Raw genomic sequence first — 17,739 nt, 5'->3', positions numbered from 1 at the left:
CTTGCCTGTAGTGATGTGGCCATGTTTTCCTTGGAAGCCCAATAGGTATTGGGCCTCCTAAGCTGTGTAACTTCATTAACAGTTGACCCAACTCCAAACTGACTTGTCCCCAGCACAGAGCCAAGAGCTTCACTGGTTAGGTTCAGGCAGGCCATCATTTGGTTCCAAATCTCATATGGCCTATGCACATTTGCTACCAGGAAACGGCAGTCTTGAATTATTTCATTTTTTGATTCAGCTGTGAAAAAACCATGTTGCCATGGAGACAGGACTGGGCTAATGGTTTATAAAGTTCCTTCCTGTTCATTTTAAAGGCCAATAGGCTCCAGCTGGCTGAAGACTTCGGCTGAGTTTAATTTTGTCAAATACTTTGTACTTTTTCTTCAAAGTAGGTTTTTTTTCAAGGTAGGTTTTATAGACTGCTGTATCTTGAAGCATTTTCATGAGCAGCAGGGCTAGATTTTAATGACAAAAGAAAACTATTCTGCTATGCCAGGAAACACTACCTGAAGTATTTTCAAATTGCTGTCAAATCATCGAACCCATCTGGGCAAGGCCTTTCAAAAATGTCAAATTCCATCTGTACTCAACAGGTCTATGGCTTCGTTTGAACATTCAACAGTGGACTGTTAAGACATGCATTTAGCCAGGTAACAAGGTGCTGCTAGATAAAGTTATCTAACTTTCTGCTGTCATGAAACTTGGATGAATTCTGACAAAATTCCCTATGCAATCTGGAAAGCAAGAGTCTGCTGGTACATGGGTTCTTTCAGCGAGAATTTAGTGAGTTGCTGCCCTTGCATTTGCCACTGTGTACAATCTTGGTTGAAGAGAACTGAAAGTGTTTACTAATCCTGTCCTAAAGGAAAACAATGAAATGCCATTCAGGATTGTAAACTCATTTACTTATTCACACAATTTTATTCTCACCACCCTCTGACTTGGGCCTCCACTCTTGGCCTCAGATTCAGTCAGTCCTAGGATGAAAGGTTAACTTGGGGACAATCAAGATTTTCCAAGTTCAAATCATTTCAAATGACCCATCCATCATATCTGAGGCAGCACAGACAGGCCTGCTACCAGCCATTTGCACATCGTACCTAGTGTTGGGTTGATCTCAACCACACTGCACAGCCAACAAGTTACCAGGAATTTGAGCAAACAGACCAAAAAATCCCTGGGAAAGACCAAAAGCAGTTCCTAATGAATGCTACATATAGTGACAACTTGCTCCCACTATGAGACTGGTCACTCCGAACAGAGTTCAAGGCACACATCCTTAGGAGGAGATGTTCTGCTCTTAGCCTCCTTGACTGGATTTTTCTGCAGCTCCACAGGCTTTCAACAGGGTGTGACTGGTTCATGCTCCAGGGCCAGAAAGGAGTTACAGTTTGAAACCAGAATGAATGGCCACGATGCCTGAGGTTAGACTTTCATATGTCACCTTCTGAAAACCTGCATCTTCTATCATTTCCTTGAAGTCCTCCTGAAACAAAGACAGCACAGGTTGGCTGGATTTCCACTTCTGGGCCTTTGTTGTAAACCTGGTGGGGAGGTTTATACCTGAGGTGGGAACTTCCGGATACTCTCTACCAGGTATTGGTAAGACTTCCAATCCCCTGCAATGACCTCTCCCAAGACAGGAATGACCTGGAAGCTATATAGATCATAAAGCCTAAACAAAAATGCGAGAGATTCAGATTAGAACGTGCCTTGTTTCTTCGGTTAAGTAGTAAGGTCTAGACCTGGAGTCCCACACTCAAGTGACTACATAGTGAAATATGTGGAGCAAGAAGTGGGCCAGGTGAGCGAAAGGGAGAAGTGTGGATCTGAATAGTACTGTTGGGAAGGAACCACCACGCTGGAGAAGGGGCCAACCCAGGGTGTTGGGACAGTCTGCTTTCTCAAAACTGGGAATCTAGACTTTTCTGTCAAAAGTGCCTGAAATTTCCATATTTAGAAATGGCATGTGAGTCCAATAAAATAAGCTACGTGGGCCAACTCGAGCCTCTGGTTATTGGACTGTGACTACTGGCTCCTAGGTGTAATCTATTACTCAGAACTGGCTCACCTAGGAGATGGCCACCCTCCCTCAGGAACTAGGAGGTGGGATAGCACCAAAGTTTTACTGGCTGTTTTTAAAATTTTCTATTCATTCTATCCACTGTGGGAAAGCCCGGGCTAGCCAAAAAGAATAAAGCCCTGTTAACAATTCCAACCTGGATATGAGGGGATTGTTCACTTGGCTAAACTCCAGACAGAGAAACCGTCCTCCTGGTTTTAGGACCCGGTGAGCTTCCTGGAGTGCCTGAGCAAGACAAGGAACGACAGAGTGTACTCCTCAGGAGACCTCACGCAGTGCACGTGGCCGAGGCTTCGCTTCCTTTGCCACAGATCCCGTTTACCCTCAGGAAGCTCCAAAGGCAGAAAGTCCTGTGGTCAAGAGTGGTTGAGTGGATCCTGAGTCATGGCAGCCCTGTGGGTTCCGGTAGAATTTCTCTGTAGGGTTTTCGTGGTTGTACGGGAGCCTTACAGAAGCAGGTCGCCAAGCCTTCCTCCCACAGAACCGGACGGGCTCAATGCAGCCAACTCGGTGTGTAGCCCAGTGCTTTAACCACTGTGCTACCAAGGCTCCCTTTTGAAAAATCTCTACCACAGTCTAAATTTTATTAGGCACTCTGCCCCTGGAGATGAAAGAAAGTGACCTGGGGTAACTGAAAGTGACTACAGTTAACTGCCCAAACAACCTCCCCCACCAAGCCCCAACCAAACCAACTGCCACGGAGTAAATTTTGATTCATAGTAATCTTTACAGTAGTAGACAAGCTGGTGGGGTTGAACCGCTGACCTTGTGGTTAAGCAGCCCAAGGTCTAACCCACCTCAGTACACTGGGGTGGGGAGGAGAGAATTTTAGTATTGCCTATCAAAATTGTCATGGCTATGCTCTTTGGCAATTCCACTTCTAGGAACTGACTGACAGAAATGCTTCCACAGGGAAATATCATTGTCCCCTGCACACTGTGGGACCAGCCCACAAGTAAGCATCATCTTCAATTAACCATCAATGAGAGATGACATTATGTGTTATCTAGACAAATGGCATCTAGGTCTTTAAGAAGGAGGCAGAAGTGCTCTGTCTGCACTGACGTAGAGGAATCATCACGGCATATTTATATGGGGAAAAGCAATGGTTTAGATGTTTAGCGTGCTGATTATCTTGTCTGAAAAAGGGCCAAGAGGGGCTTTCAAAAATTCTATGGAATTCACTCACTCACTCACTCACTCACTCACTGTCTTACTCTCTCTCACTCTTTTTTTTTTTAATTTTAACAATTTATTAGGGGCTCATACAATTCTTATCACAGTTCATACATATACATACATCAATTATATAAAGCACATCTGTACAGTCTTTGCCCTAATTATTTTTTTCTCCTCTTTTCTTTTTTTACATTTTATTAGGGACCCATACAACTCTTATCACCATCCATACATATACATACATCAATTGTATAAAGCACATCCATACATTCCCTGCCCCAATCATTCTCAAGGCATTTGCTCTCCACTTAAGCCCCTTGCATCAGGTCCTCTACTCACTCACTCTTGTCACTCACTCACTCTCACTCTCTCACTCACTCACTCTCAAAATAACAAAAAAAATTCTATGGAATTAAAAGATAATGGAATCTGCCAACACATTTTTGGGAAACCATCCCTTGTAAACTTAAAATGCAAAAACATCTCTGCAAAATCCACAAGAGGCTGGTAATTGTCTATAGGGAGAGAGGCTCTGGGCTTGGGAGACAAAATGGAAGAGGCATGTTCAATGTACACTTCAAACCCAAAAGGAAAACAAAGAGGCTGACTAGAGGCAGTATCTAAGTCTTAAGTATCAAGGTAAAGTACTTCCCACCTATAGTAGAGTTCCCAGGGAGCTGGTACTCTCAAAACATACTAAACTGGGGGCTCTGCACATGGTCTTCAATGTTTGAATAGATTGTTAACGTGGAAATGAAGGCTGGCATCAGACTAAGGAACCCCGGTGGTACAGTGAGTTAAGTGTTTGGCTACTCAGCTTTGGTTAGCATTTTGAGCCCACTAGCCACTCCACGATAGAAAGATGCAGTAGCCTGCTTCCTTCACGGGGCAGTTGTCCTCTAAAGGTCATTGTGAGTAAAAACTGACCGGAAGGCAACAGGTTAGGCTTGAAATTGAGAGCTGGATGTTCCCTTTGCAGGGAGACCAGGACTCTAGCTATCCTGTGCCAAAACAGGCTGGATGCCTTTTTCTGCATCAGTCACTCCAACCTCTGATCTGTCTGCCTATGATCTACCAACTCCGAGTCAGACAGCTTCAGCTAGAGAGCAGAGAGAAACACTGTCAGAGCGGGGCTGAGTCTCAAGGATGACACCATCAGCCCAAGCAGCCAAGCTCCTATGAGGGCTTGCTCTGCAGTTTGGTTTGCTCGGAGGTTTTTGTCTTTTCTCCATGTGTGACAAGGAAAACTGGCAACTTAAGGGGCTGAATTCCACTCAAGAGCTCCGCCTTTCCTCATTCACCTAAAGCATACAAGCCAGGGCTGCGGCCATTCATACCCGATCGATGTGTGTCACATTCCGGATCCCAAAGGCAATGGTATAAACATCAAACTTGTCATCATCAAAGGGCAGTTCTTCAGCATCTCCCAATACCCATGCAAGTCCTGAAAGAGAAAATCAGTTCTGGATTATGTCTTTGATGCCCAAGCACCTAAAAATTCTGCTTTCCAGGCCATTGACTTCGTAGTGTCTTCCAGTCCTGAAAACTTGAAGTTGTTGTTTCTAAACTTTACTAGGATCTAAGTTCTTCCCTTGGGATCCTTGGAGCAGGTCTTAGTCACGCCTATCCACAGCCCTCACGTGGCATCTTTATCCAAGTCCCTGCTGGTGTAGTGGATTACAATGGGGGCTGCCAAGGATAAGGTCAGCAGTTTGAATCCACTAGCTGCTCTGAGGGAGAAAAGAGAGGCTGCATGCTCCTGTAATGATGTACAGTTTCAGAAACCCACAGGGCAGTCTACTCTGTCCTACAAGGTGTCTGAGTAGGTTTGAGTTTTTAATTCAGTATTGCATGTAGCCCATTGTGGCTAGGGGCAGAGGTTCTGGGCTTAGAGTGCCCGTGTTCTAATTCCAGCTTCACCACTGTTAGCTGTATAATCTTGAATAAACTACTGTCTCTTTGTGCCTGTAAAATCCTTCATAGAGTTTTTTGAAGATTAAACTAGCTACACAGTATCCTCCCATTCTGCCTGTAACCTTCTGGAATCTTGGTGATGCCCGGTGGTAGCTCTGATCTCAGACCAGAAGAGCCCATGGTTCGTATGGATTATTAGTCTTGTACTCGCGTTTCTTGAGTCTCTGGTTTCTGTCTTCATTACAGAGTACTGCTGAAACAGAAATATCACAAGTGGATGATTTTAACAATTTAATTTTCTCAATTTAGGGGTTAGGGGTCCAAATTCAGGGTGCTGGCTCTAGGATAAGGCTTCTCTCCCGGCTGCTTCTGGGGGAAGGACTGTGTCACGTGGCTATTTCTGTAGGGGCTGGGGTCGAGCTTGCCCAGTCTCCCCTTCCTTTCTTAGTCTAGGATACTTATAACATACCCTACCCGCATCTGGATTAATTAACATAACAAAGACACCCCAGTTCTAAATGGGATTCTATGTCCAGGCATAGAGGTTAGGATTGACAACACAGATTAAACATGACCCAATCCATAAGTTTCTTTCCTTTTAGGCAAGTAAAACCAATCATTGTATTTTAGATGGCTACTCCAAAGCTTTTAGGACTCAGAGACTGCTCACAAACTAGGATGTAGAACATTACCTTCATCAGCTACATTCTGCTGCTTGGCAGTGGTCGGTCCTAAGCCTTTGTACCCAGCAAACAATCCCACGAGGTACTTGGGGCGTCGCGGAAGTCTCCGTAGCTGTGCCCTCTATAGGCTTTATTACAGAAAGGACGACTTTGGCTTTTTTGAAATTCTTCCAAATTTCAACTTCTAGAATATTTCTCTCAAATATACTATTACTTCTATAATCCATCCAAAAAAAGTTTTTTTAAAGGGCTCAGGCTCTTCCATCTGGGAAGCCTTCACATACTCAACAACGCTGCACATAAAAATGGCTTCAGAGTTTAAATTCTGAGCACCTGGTTTGCAGAAAGCTATGAACAACGGTAACTACCCCAAATCCACTTGCAGAGTCCCATGTGTATTAGCCTTCACTGAATGCCTTCTGGTCCTTAAAGATGTAGATAATCTTGGCCTCAGACTGCCTCCATCCCTCTCCAGTGGTGATGGTGGAGTCCACTGACAGGAAGTATCAGCCCGCCCAAGGTGAGTGCACATGGGCCGGTTCATGAGTGGCGACCAGGCAGGCAGGAGGGAGCAGGGAGAGGGACATATTACTTAGGAGACACTGAGCTTCTGTTCTGGGTGATGGAAAAGTTTGGAAACGGATACTAGTGGTGCTTGCACAATGTAAGTGATAGGGAATGTCCTTGAACTGTGCATGTGAAGTGTGTTGAAATGGCAAATGTTTTGTTACATATTTATCACACACACATACACAAAAGGGGTGTCTTGCAGCAACACCTAGCCCCAAGTTCACTGCCAGCGAGTCAGTTCTGAAGCGCAGCGACTGCTGCTTTGGGTTTTAAGGCTATGTAAATCTCCAGGGGAAAAGAGAGCCTCCTCTTTCTCCCTTGGAGCAGCTGGTAGGTTTCAATCGCCGACCTTGGCGTTATCAGCCCAATGTGTAACCAATCATGCCACTAGGACTCCTTGCAGCAACGTGTGGGAAATATTAAAGTTAGAAGCAGTTGGACTGGGCAGGGCAAGGCTGTAGAGGGCAATGCAGGTCTGGCCGTGTCTCCACCCACTTCCTAGGGAACTGAGGAGCCCTGGTGGTGTCAATTGCTAAGTACTAGTCCTAAAAGGCTGGTGGTTCAAATCCGCCCAGAAGCTTGGCATCAGCCAGGAATCCCTATGGGCTGTTTCAATGTGGATGTGCCGGTCTGGCAGTCTCTCAGTGCAAAGAGCTGGCCCTTGGCAGGTCTACAAGTGCTTTCCTTACTGGATCCCAGCAAGCTACTGCTCAGCCTCCACTTCAATCGCACTACGCCAGCACTGAGGAGGGATGGCGTGGCAGGAGAACAGGTGTCTCCTATGTCATGTGGGGTTGGTAAGCCCACTCATGGAGTTATGTAACAGCACACAAAATGAACTCTGCCACACAACTTCTCTTCCATTCTGCCTAGACGTTTCTCAAAGTTGGGAGAGAACGTATTTCCACATTCTGTCTGACTTTAGGAGTACGCTCTCCCCCCACCCCCACACTTCCACTGGGGTTACTTTCAAAGGCCTTACCTGTTTTGTAGCCTTGAGCCTGGGCTTTCTTCTTTCCGACCTTGAGCATCTCCTTGTTGATGTCACAGACCATGACACGAGAACCACCCAGGGGGTCCTCGTCACTCTGGTATTTTTGGGCAATTTCTTCCCAGGATAAATTTTGTTGGGCTCTTAGCTGCTTCTTCTGCTTCCCCTTATACTGAGCCTGAATATACTTAAGGAACCGGAACGCAATATCACCTGCAAGAAGCCAACAGAGGAAGGATTCAAGACGGCAAAACCAAAACAACCGCACCTCCTAAACCCGAAGTGAGTGAAAGAGTAAAGGTAGTTGATGACCAGTGATCTCCTTTTTAAGGTGACTTGGGGAGATAATTTGAATTTAAGGTTTAAAGAGTATTTCACAGTGATAGTCTCACGGAGTCCTCTGTCTCAACTGGTCCACTAAACCTGGAATTTTATTTTTATTTTATTTTTTTTCTATTTTTTATTTTATTAAAAAAAATTTTTTTAAACCTGGAATTTTAAAAGAGAATTTAAGTTCTGTTTTGCTCCTGTTTTATCAGGGCCCATATTTTGTGGCCTTGATTGGAGGAGTCAACAGTGACAACAGGGCACCCTCTAGTTGTCCTGGTCTCCATGCAGATGGGGTAACAGCTCTCTAGCCAATCCTCTATTTTCCAGTCAGTGTCTATTTAAACACGTTGACATGCAATCATATGAAAACATTAAAAAAAATAAGCACGGATATTAATATTATGCAACTTTTTCTTCCTATTTTAATGTCTTTCCATCAGTTATTACAGGTTTTCCTCTTTCTTTTAAGCCAGTGGTTTTCAACCTTCCTTGCACCGCAACCCTGTCATATAGTTCATGTGGTGGGGACCCCCAACCATGAAGTTATTTTCATTGCTACTTCATAACTGTCATTTTGCAACTGTTATGAATCAGGCGACCCCTGTGCAAAGGCCATTCGACCCCCAAAGGGGTCACAACCCACAGGTTGAGAACCGCAGTTTTAAACGGTTCTATAGTACTTCAGGGTGTCCTCCCCACTGTTATCCGGGAGATTCTGACTCACAGAACACTCCTCAGGGTTTTTCAGGCTGTAAGTCTTCACGGGAGCAGGCAGTCTAGTCTCATCTTTCACCCTTGCAGCAATTAATGAGTTTAGCCACCCACCTTCCAGTTAGCTGCCCAAGCCATAACCAACTGTGCCAGGGTTCCTTAGTTCATGTATAAGCCACACTCACTGCCATCAAGTTAATTCTGACTCAGTGATTCTTTAGGAGAAGGCACTCTTGAGTTTCTGGAGCTGTAGATTTTTACTAGAGGAGAAAGCCTCCTCTTTCTCCTGGAGAGAGGTGGTGGGGTTCAAAGTGCTGGCCCCACCATGCTACCAGGTCTCCTTCACAGTATAGATAGGTCTTAATTTAAAAGGATGTTCCTTAATAAGGCAGAAATAAGTTGCTTTCAACTTTGAACGATTACTGAAAATGATGCCGTGAGCATGCATTTTCTTGCAAGTTATTCTTACCTAGAGTGGGAATTGCAGACTCAAAGACTAAATGCATTTTAGATTTGAGTGAACTTTGCTAAGTTGTCTTCCACAGGGCAAGGTGTCTTACTGCCCCTCCAAGATTGTTTGGGAAGAGGACCACACCAACAAGGCCACACAGAGACAAGTCTCAAAACATGGACTTCATTTCCGTGTCATTTACTCAGGGACTGGACATCACCAAGATGCATTTAGAAACCCACAGCATTCTTCTCACCAGGTAGCAACGGCCCATCCATAAAAAGATTCAGCCCCTGACAGTTGATGGTACAGCAGATTAGGCAGAGAAGGTTGCCTGGAGAGTTTGTTTGTATGGTAAGACCTCTCCCCAGATAAGAAGAAAAATGGGCTAAAAGTCATTTGAAGGCAAAAGAGCACTGGAGGTAAAAAATAAATAAAAATCAGTCTTATTTTATAATTCTATGAACTTTAGGAAAATGAAATGCACCAAGCTTGATATCCTGTCCTTTGGATGTGTACTTCAGTTCGTTCCACTGAGACAGTAAATTAGGCGAGAGAAGCTCAGTGGCCCCCTTGACGATGGAACAAAATTCTTACCTGTGCCTCCAGCCACGTCGAGCAGCTGGGTCCCAGGAAGTGGGTGCATCCTCCAGAGCAGCAAATCCTTCCAAAGACGGTGGATCCCAAGACTCATCATATCATTCATCACGTCATACTTCTTGGCCACACTCTCAAACACCTGGTAGACTGATGGGGAAGGGACCCCACACAGCTATGAATCGGGTGACACAAGGATAAGCCCTCCATGAAAAAGAGGGTGCTTTCAGGCGCAATGCCCAAGTTTACACCTTTAACACTACCCCTTCATGCAGACCTGAAGAGCACTTCAGGTGAGAAATCCTGCTCTGCTGCTGCTTCAGTTATCTTTAGGAAGCCCTGGGGTGCTGTTGCTAACCCAAAGGTTGGTGGTTCAAATCCACCAGCCGATCCACAGAAGGTAAGATGAAGCTGCCCTCCTCTTCCATGAGATCGACAGCTTTGGAAACCCTCTGTAAGACCACTATGAGTCAGAATCAACTGGACGGCAATGGCATGGATTTTTAGGCCTGCTAATTTGGTACTAGATAAGTGTTCTATTTCTTAGAGAGGGAAGATGAAGGGTGGATCGTTGGAATTCAGTCCTCTCATTGTATATGAACAATAAGCATCCTGCTAGATGGTGTACCCTGAAGTTGTTAAGGATTTTCATTTTACCCAGATCAACACGGAGCAGCCATGGAGGTAGCATTCGAGACACTAGATAGAGGTCTGCATTGGGCAAATCTGCTGCAACAGACCTGCCAAAAGTTCTCAAGAGCAAAGAAGTCGCTGTGATGACTGAAGTGCACCTGACCCAAGCCATCACATTCACCTGCCTGACATGGATGTGGATAATGAAACACGAATTAATTCATTTGAATTGAGGTGTTAGTGAAGAATACTGAATAGACCGTGGACTGCCGAAAAATGAACAAGAAAACCAAGTCTAAGAAGCAGGCAGAGCCAGGCGTCGAGAAGCCAGCGCCGAAGAGGAAACAGCAGCAGCAGGAGAGGAAAGAGAGCACAGCGGCCAGCAGACCCAACCTGGAGTCCAGCCAGGCGGTGGCGAAGGCCTGCAGCAGGACTACGAGTGGGCCAAGAGCTGGCAGCACAGCTGGGGAGCTGGCCTCGACCTCTCTTGCACCCCAAACAAAGTCTTTTATGTCGACAGACTGCTTCCACGTCCATCAAGTTTGAGGACTCAGCTCTTGTTGGAGAGAGAGGAAAATGAAAAAAAGAAAAAGAGCCAAAGTTGCTTTTACTTATTCACTTATGCAGATTATAGCCACTCAACATCTGTCACCAATGGAATGGCTGATTTAGGGCAACTATCTTGAAGTTCATTCCTTGTGTGACTTATTTCTCAAAATCCAGTGCTACGATCACTTTCCTCTTGTGGAGGAGAAAACTTGGGTTCAGGGAGTGTAATGTAAGTGCCCGGGGCCACTCGGCCAGGAAGTGAAAATGCAGTACTCTGGTAGCCCAAACCCTAGACCACCATTCACGTGACGTGGCCCCTCGGGGTCTCACACGTAAAACACCCCGAAGGTGGAGCAGGGCTGGACACCATTTTGCTCTGCGATACCCAAGTGTGCCATGAAGTGGAGCTGGCTCTAGGGCGGCCAACAGCAAAAGAGCAATGGTTGTTCAAAACAAAACAAAAAACACAACCTACAAAATCCAGTTGGAAGCCATTCGACCAATCAGAAGACCTAACTCTCCTCTGGCTACATCACGGAGAAGAACCTCAGGTACAACTCGGTGAGTAACAGACTGAGAGCAAGATATGGACCGCGGCCCATCGTATGTACACTCAAGTGATCTTCGTCACAGGAGCAAGAATGTGGCATCCAAAATGCTGAGAACCCCTTTCAAGCACAGCCTACATTTAACTTTCCACTTGTTTTTTCTCAATGATGAGCCTATCGGGGCCAGCCACCTAGCTCCCTGCAGTGAGGCTGAATTAAGAAACCAAAGATAGATGCTTTGCCTTCCTCGGATGAAGTGTGCTGCTTGGATCTGCTCTGAAACTAGCAAAGGGCAGACAGAGCTCAATCCTGCCTCCACTCTTGTCATCTCCAAGGTGTTTAATTTGGAATTGCTTCCAGGGTGTCTGAGAGACACTGTGTCGCAAACAAGCCACTTCCCGCAGGCCTCACTTTACACACCACAACGTGTGCAGCTTTCGGTTTAGTTGAGGAACACCAGGCCAGCAACTCCAACTTCACTTACATGGTGTATTTACCGACGACTTAGTAAGGAATACACTTCATCGCTAGTCCTTCAGGCCACAGATCACTATGGTATATCACAGATGCACATCACGATCAGTAACCAATCACATCACTTTTTTTTGGAAATCATTTTATTAGGGGCTCCTACAATTCTTATCACAATCCATACATACATCAATTATGTAAAGCACATCTGTACATTCATTGCCCTCATTATTCTCAAAACATTTGCTCTCCACCTAAGCCTCGGGCATCAGCTCCTCGTTTCCCCCCTCCCTCCCCACTCTCCTCTCCTTCATGAAACCCTTGATAATTTATAAGTAATTATTTTGTCACATCTTACACTGTCCGACATCTGCCTTCATACATTTTTCTGTTCTCTATCCCCCAGGGAGGAAGTTATATGTTGTAGATCCTTGTAATCGGTTCCCCCTTTCTACCCCACCCAATCACCATGATAGTGCAGAAAGGAAGTTAGAAGTGCTAATGCTGGTGGTGACATTTGAATCGAATGTCAATGGAGGTCTGCAACAGAGAGTCAGTCATGGGGGTGGCGCTGACACTGTGCCATTCCAGGGACAAAGCATGCACCAGTGAGATGAACTCACTGACATCAATGAGGCATGTGGTTGCTGACCAAGATGGGTGAAGACCGTCCCAGCAGGAGGGACAACAGCAAACAATTTCAAATGAGAGAAACTCTTTAGACACACCTTAGAATAATCAGCCATTTGAGATAGAAGGAGCAGCATTTACCCAAGGGCAAAGTTCCAAAGGGCTATGTATGAAAGGAGGACCGGAAATGGGAGACACAAGGGGGAAGTGGGATACTGACTTTCCATGGCAGGGATGGCCATCAATGATATGACATAAAATGTGTGTGAATGGGGAGAGGCGGGGTGGAGAAGAGGAGCCGATCCCAAGGGCTCAATGGAAAGTAAATGTCTAGAGAAGAATGATGGAATATATGTACGAATATGTCGGATACAATTGATGCATGGATTGTATAAAGAGTAGTAAGAGCCCCCAATAACGTGATTATAAAAATAAATAAATGTGGGGCAGGGAATGTATGGATGTGCTTTATACAATTGATGTATGTATATGTATGGATGGCGATAAGAGTTGTATGAGCCCCTAATAAAATGTAAAAAAAGAAAAGAGGAGAAAAAAATGATTAGGGCAGGGACTGTACAGATGTGCTTTATACAATTGATGTATGTATATGTATGAACTGTGATAAGAATTGTATGAGCCCCTAATAAATTGTTAAAATTAAAAAAAAAAAGAGTAAATTGTACTACACCTTAGATTCCCTTCTTCTAGCATTTTATAGTGGAAGGCAACCAGTAATGATTCAATTTAAAATAATTCATTTTTATAGAAAAACTTTTCAGGAACACTTTATGTTTTTCTAAACAATAATTGTAAATGATCTAGGCATTTATGCTAATAAATGAAAAATACCTCAAAAAAAAATAACCCCCCAAATCAAGCCCAGTGTCACTGAGCTGATTCTGGTTCATGGCAACCCTATTTAGGGTTTCTGGGACTGTAAATCTACCGGAGCAGATAGCCTCATCTTTCTCCTAAGAGTGGTGGTAAGTTTAAACCACTGACCTTGTGCTTAGCAGTCCCACATGTACCCAACAGCACCACCAGGGCTCAGCTTTACGATTTTAAACACTTCTTGAAAAGCCCTTGCTGTCAATGACTCCTTTCCAACTCAGAGAGAGTCTCTACGGCAGGGCAGTTATCGATCTATAAGACAGAGCAGAACTGCTCCTTAGGGTTGTTTTCATGGCTTGAAACCATTACATGGACAATCTGGTAGTTCTTCCGAAGACCTGCTAGTGGGTTTGAACCACCGACGATATGAGTAGTAGCCCAAAACTTAACCTTTTTGCCACCAGGGCTCCTTTGAGATATTGTTACTATTGCTGCTTTTAAGTAGCAAGTACCAGTACAAATTCTGGAAGCAACCCACTTGGATTCAAATTCCACTTGGGTAAGTGACTTTTAACTCTGTTTTACAGTTTAAGTTGTCCTTGGGTGGAGCAGGGGGTTAAGTGCTAGACCAGTGGTTCTCAACCTTCCTAATCCTGAGACCCTTTCATACAGTTCCTCATGTTGTGGTGACCCCCAAACATAACATTATTTTCACCTTCCTAATCCCGAGACCCTTTAATACAGTTCCTCATGTTGTGACCCCACCATAACATTATCTTCGCTGCTACTTCATAACTGTAAGTTTGCTACTGTGATGACTCGTAATGTAAATATTTGATATGCAGGATGTATTTTCATGGTTACAAATTGAACATAAACAAAATTAAAGCATAGTGATTAATCACAAAACAATATGTAATTATATATTGTGAAATATTTGTGTTTTCCAATGGTCTTAGGGGGCCCCTGTGAAAGCGTTGTTCAACCACTGTGCTAGACAGTACAAATGGGGTCCATTTCTTAAAGGTCACAACCTTGAAAACACAATGGAGTGGTTCTGCTCTGCATACATGGGGTTATCGTGAGTCAGAAACGACTCCAAAGCAACTCACATCGTTTCCTCAGCTACAAAACCAGACTAATAGTTCCTACCTCATTAGGTTATAAGACTCACTGCTCAAGGTTTAAAAAAGCTTCTAGGGCCTAAGTAAATGTTTGCTGTCACTGTACTTGGTATACCTTATTTCCGTCCACATGAAGTTATGAGCTGCTAATGTGTCAGACCTTGCCTCAGGCTTTGATGATAAATAAATAAATGAGCTATTGTTCTAGCTTGGGGATACACAGTCCAGTGAAACAAATAGCCATTTGAACTCGATGTTGAAAGTTGCATGAGAGCTGTGTGTTTAGTAAGGTTGAGGTGGGAGGCAATGCAATGTAATCTTTGAGGCCAGAGGAAACTGTGGGCGCATTATCTTGTCCCTATTCCTATTCTTATTTCCTAAGGCAAGTGACTGAAACTCAGCACCTCACCTTAGGCATCTATGAAATGGGCATATCTTTGCCATGATAAATGGAACAACAGTTGGAGTTTAAAAATAGTTATGTCCCTCCTGTCTGTGGCACAATGCTGGGCACAAAGAATTTCTCAATGGCATCTGACACTTATTGAACCACAATTAAGCACCAGGCACCGCTGAAGTGCCTCAATGGTTCAAGTCAGCTAATCCTGACAAGATCTCAAACTAAAGGGTTACTATTATTCCTACACCTGGAAGCTGAGACACATATTTTTAATGGTTTCTCCCTTTATCAAGAGAGCATCAGCAGGTGCCCTAGGGAACCAAACTGGACAAGAATACTGTTTCCACAATTTATTATTACCTACATGTGAAGCCAGGCATGCTCTTCCTTAAAATGGGGGTAGAAGTAGCCACCACCGGAAAGTTAAAATGAATATTAGAAATAACGTCCGCAAATGACGTCCCGCCGGGTGCCTGGCACACCTTGATAGTTCGATTGATGCGATTTAACGAACAATTTCTCGGCTTACAAAGAGCAGATCAGGGTGGAGGGGACCCTGTGGGGAGCTTAAATGCACCTGCTAAAGGGACGTCAAACAACCTTTAGTTGGGCGGAACAAACTAAGCTGAGGGCCCTCAGATCCACCCACCGCCTACCGCGCCCCTCACCTTTGCCTCCTTTCTCCTGCTCCGACACCGTCTCAAAGCCGAAGTGCGTTTCCGCTGCCGGCTTCTCTTGGGACAAGAGCCGCACACCGATCGGGCCCCTCGGCCAGGAGCTGCCAAGCCCGGGGAGCCGGCCCGCCAGCCTCGCCCGCGACCACCCCCGGCCGGGGGCGCTCCACAGAGCAGGGCTCCCGAGCGCGGCCATCTTCGGAGTCGTGTGTCAACGCCCGATGACGTCACGCTGGTGCCGACGTCGCTTGACGGCGGCCGACTGGAGACAACCTTAGTCGACGGCGTTTTGAAACCTGCTCTCTGGGAGCTCACAGTTGTGGAATGGGAGAGCTAGTTGTCTTTGGGTACCCAAAGCCCCTTCCTCTTCTCAAATTGAATTTAGGATTCATCAGGAATGAGTGGGGTCTGAGGTCCCCTCCCGGATCTCCCAAGCGCTTTCCAGGACCCTGTTTCACAGGCATACTATAGCCGGTACTGTTGCTGCTTTTCTTTTCAAGAGCATGTTTTCTGTTGCAGCAGAGGGAAACTGAGTGAGGGCCGGGGTCCTAGAGGTCGAATTCGCGATCAAATTGTTGCACACCATTAATTGATGTGCATTTGAATCACCCGATGTGATCTTTGAAATGCAGATCGCTGGCCTCTAAACACCACCGATTTTGAGATTTTGAATCACTCGGTATAGTCTGCATCGCAGTAAATCTTTAACAAGCTTCTCTGGTATATCTGGTGCAAGAGATGTACAGATCGGTTTTTGAAAAAATAGGCTAGACTACGACACTGGAAATTAAGCACACAACACTGCTCTTTCATCTTGTCTTTTTTTTATAACCTTAGGATGCCATAAAGGTGAATGGAACTCTGTAATCTATTTAGCAAGTCAGAATTCAACAGCACTCCTGCTGTCACTGACACTTTCGGCTCCAACTTGGCATAGCACAGGCGTTTTGCTTCAAGTCCAGATTTCCACAGTCTGTGTTCATGTCGAGGGGACTGAAAACCATCTTGTGCAAATGAAAGAAGGGAGGTGGGGCGTTGTGCTTGCATTTCTTTATGTTTCTGCTTTAATTTAAATGTATGTTTCCTATAAACGTTTGCCAAGGGGAAAAGTGCCAAAGGTCCCCCAAATGGAAAAATGCCATCTTCCTTTAATATAGTCTTACTGCTGTTGTTAGGGGTAGAGGGTGCGGGCCACTGCATCGGGATTTTTTTTTTCTCCACTATCTCACTATCTTTTTTTTTTCTTTACTTTGTTGCTGTTGAGATGATATACAGCAAAACAGACACCGATTTAACCATGTCTATACGCACAATTTAGTGATATTGACGACATTCTTTGAGCTTGGCCGCTGTTCTCACCTCCTTTTCTGGATTGTTCCTTCCACATTAGCACAAACTCACTGCCCAGTAAGGTTCTTGCCTAGTCATTCCAGTTGTCGTCAATTTGATTTATTTTTCAGGATGACAGAGAAAGGAATGGTTCGTTCTGATACTCAGAGTTCTCACATTTTTTTTGCTCATTGAAGGTGCATTAAAGAACTCAGTCTATCTTCTACACCTAAACCTGTGTTTGTATAAAAACAGACCACTTTGGGACAGCACATGGGGTTTTGAGGCTGTCATGTAGCTGTTCTCTCATTTCAGTATGACTTATGGGTAAGAAACTGTACAAGGTGAAGCAGGCCGTGAACTGGTGGAGCATGTTAATGAAAAAGAATTAAAAATACTGAGATTAGACTTGAAACCAGAGCAGCACTCCTGAAGAGGGGAATTAGTGGCAACCAGACAGTCAGAGTGTGGTGTTTTTAGGTGGCCTGGCCTAAGACAGGACCTCAGGTGTCTGGCAGCTCAGCATGACACCAAGTTAAATAATCAAATACATTGATAACCTGGTGAGCCTAAGAAGACTGGTATCACGATACAAAAGCAACACACACACACACACACACACACACACACACGGAGCCAAGAAGGGAACAATAAGAGTTCTTGGGGAAAAAAAGAGAAAAATATATAAATAAAATTTTTAAAGGAAAAAAAAGAGTTCTTGGGTTTTCTTTATTCTTTATGACTGTCTAAGAAACCCTGGTGGCACAGTGGTTAAGCAGAGTGCTGTGCTGCTGCTAATCCAAAGCCTGGCAGTTCAAATCCACTGGGAGAAAGATGGAACAATCCGCTTCCATGAAGAGTGTAGCCTTGGAAACCTTGTGGGGCAGTTCTATTCTGCCCCGGAGGGTGGATACAAATGTGACTTGACTCAAAGGCAGTGGGTTCCATTGGTTTGTTCCACAAGTTTTGAAATTCCACTTATTCTTCTATGCTCAGTTCAAGTGATGTCACCTTTGGGAAGCCTTCCTTTAGCCCTTG

The 17,739-nt window shown here is 44.8% G+C and overlaps 1 protein-coding gene across 1 annotated transcript; it reads right to left on the bottom strand.

Annotated features, from left to right (window-relative positions):
- Nucleotides 1–866: 866 nt before the first annotated feature.
- On the bottom strand, nucleotides 867–15,577 carry COQ5 (coenzyme Q5, methyltransferase). The gene is made up of 7 exons (XM_075533654.1): nucleotides 15,367–15,577; nucleotides 9,510–9,659; nucleotides 7,412–7,633; nucleotides 4,600–4,706; nucleotides 2,220–2,308; nucleotides 1,564–1,675; nucleotides 867–1,486 (listed from the first exon to the last, which is right to left on the bottom strand). The coding sequence occupies exons 1-7, from the start codon at nucleotides 15,566–15,568 to the stop codon at nucleotides 1,385–1,387; spliced, it is 984 nt and encodes a 327-aa protein (XP_075389769.1). The 5' UTR covers nucleotides 15,569–15,577; the 3' UTR covers nucleotides 867–1,384.
- Between the last annotated feature and the right edge of the window lie 2,162 nt (nucleotides 15,578–17,739).

Source organism: Tenrec ecaudatus, chromosome 16, assembly GCF_050624435.1.
Source record: "Tenrec ecaudatus isolate mTenEca1 chromosome 16, mTenEca1.hap1, whole genome shotgun sequence".
Lineage (NCBI taxonomy): Eukaryota > Metazoa > Chordata > Mammalia > Afrosoricida > Tenrecidae > Tenrec > Tenrec ecaudatus.
This window is presented reverse-complemented; position numbering and strand designations above follow the sequence as displayed.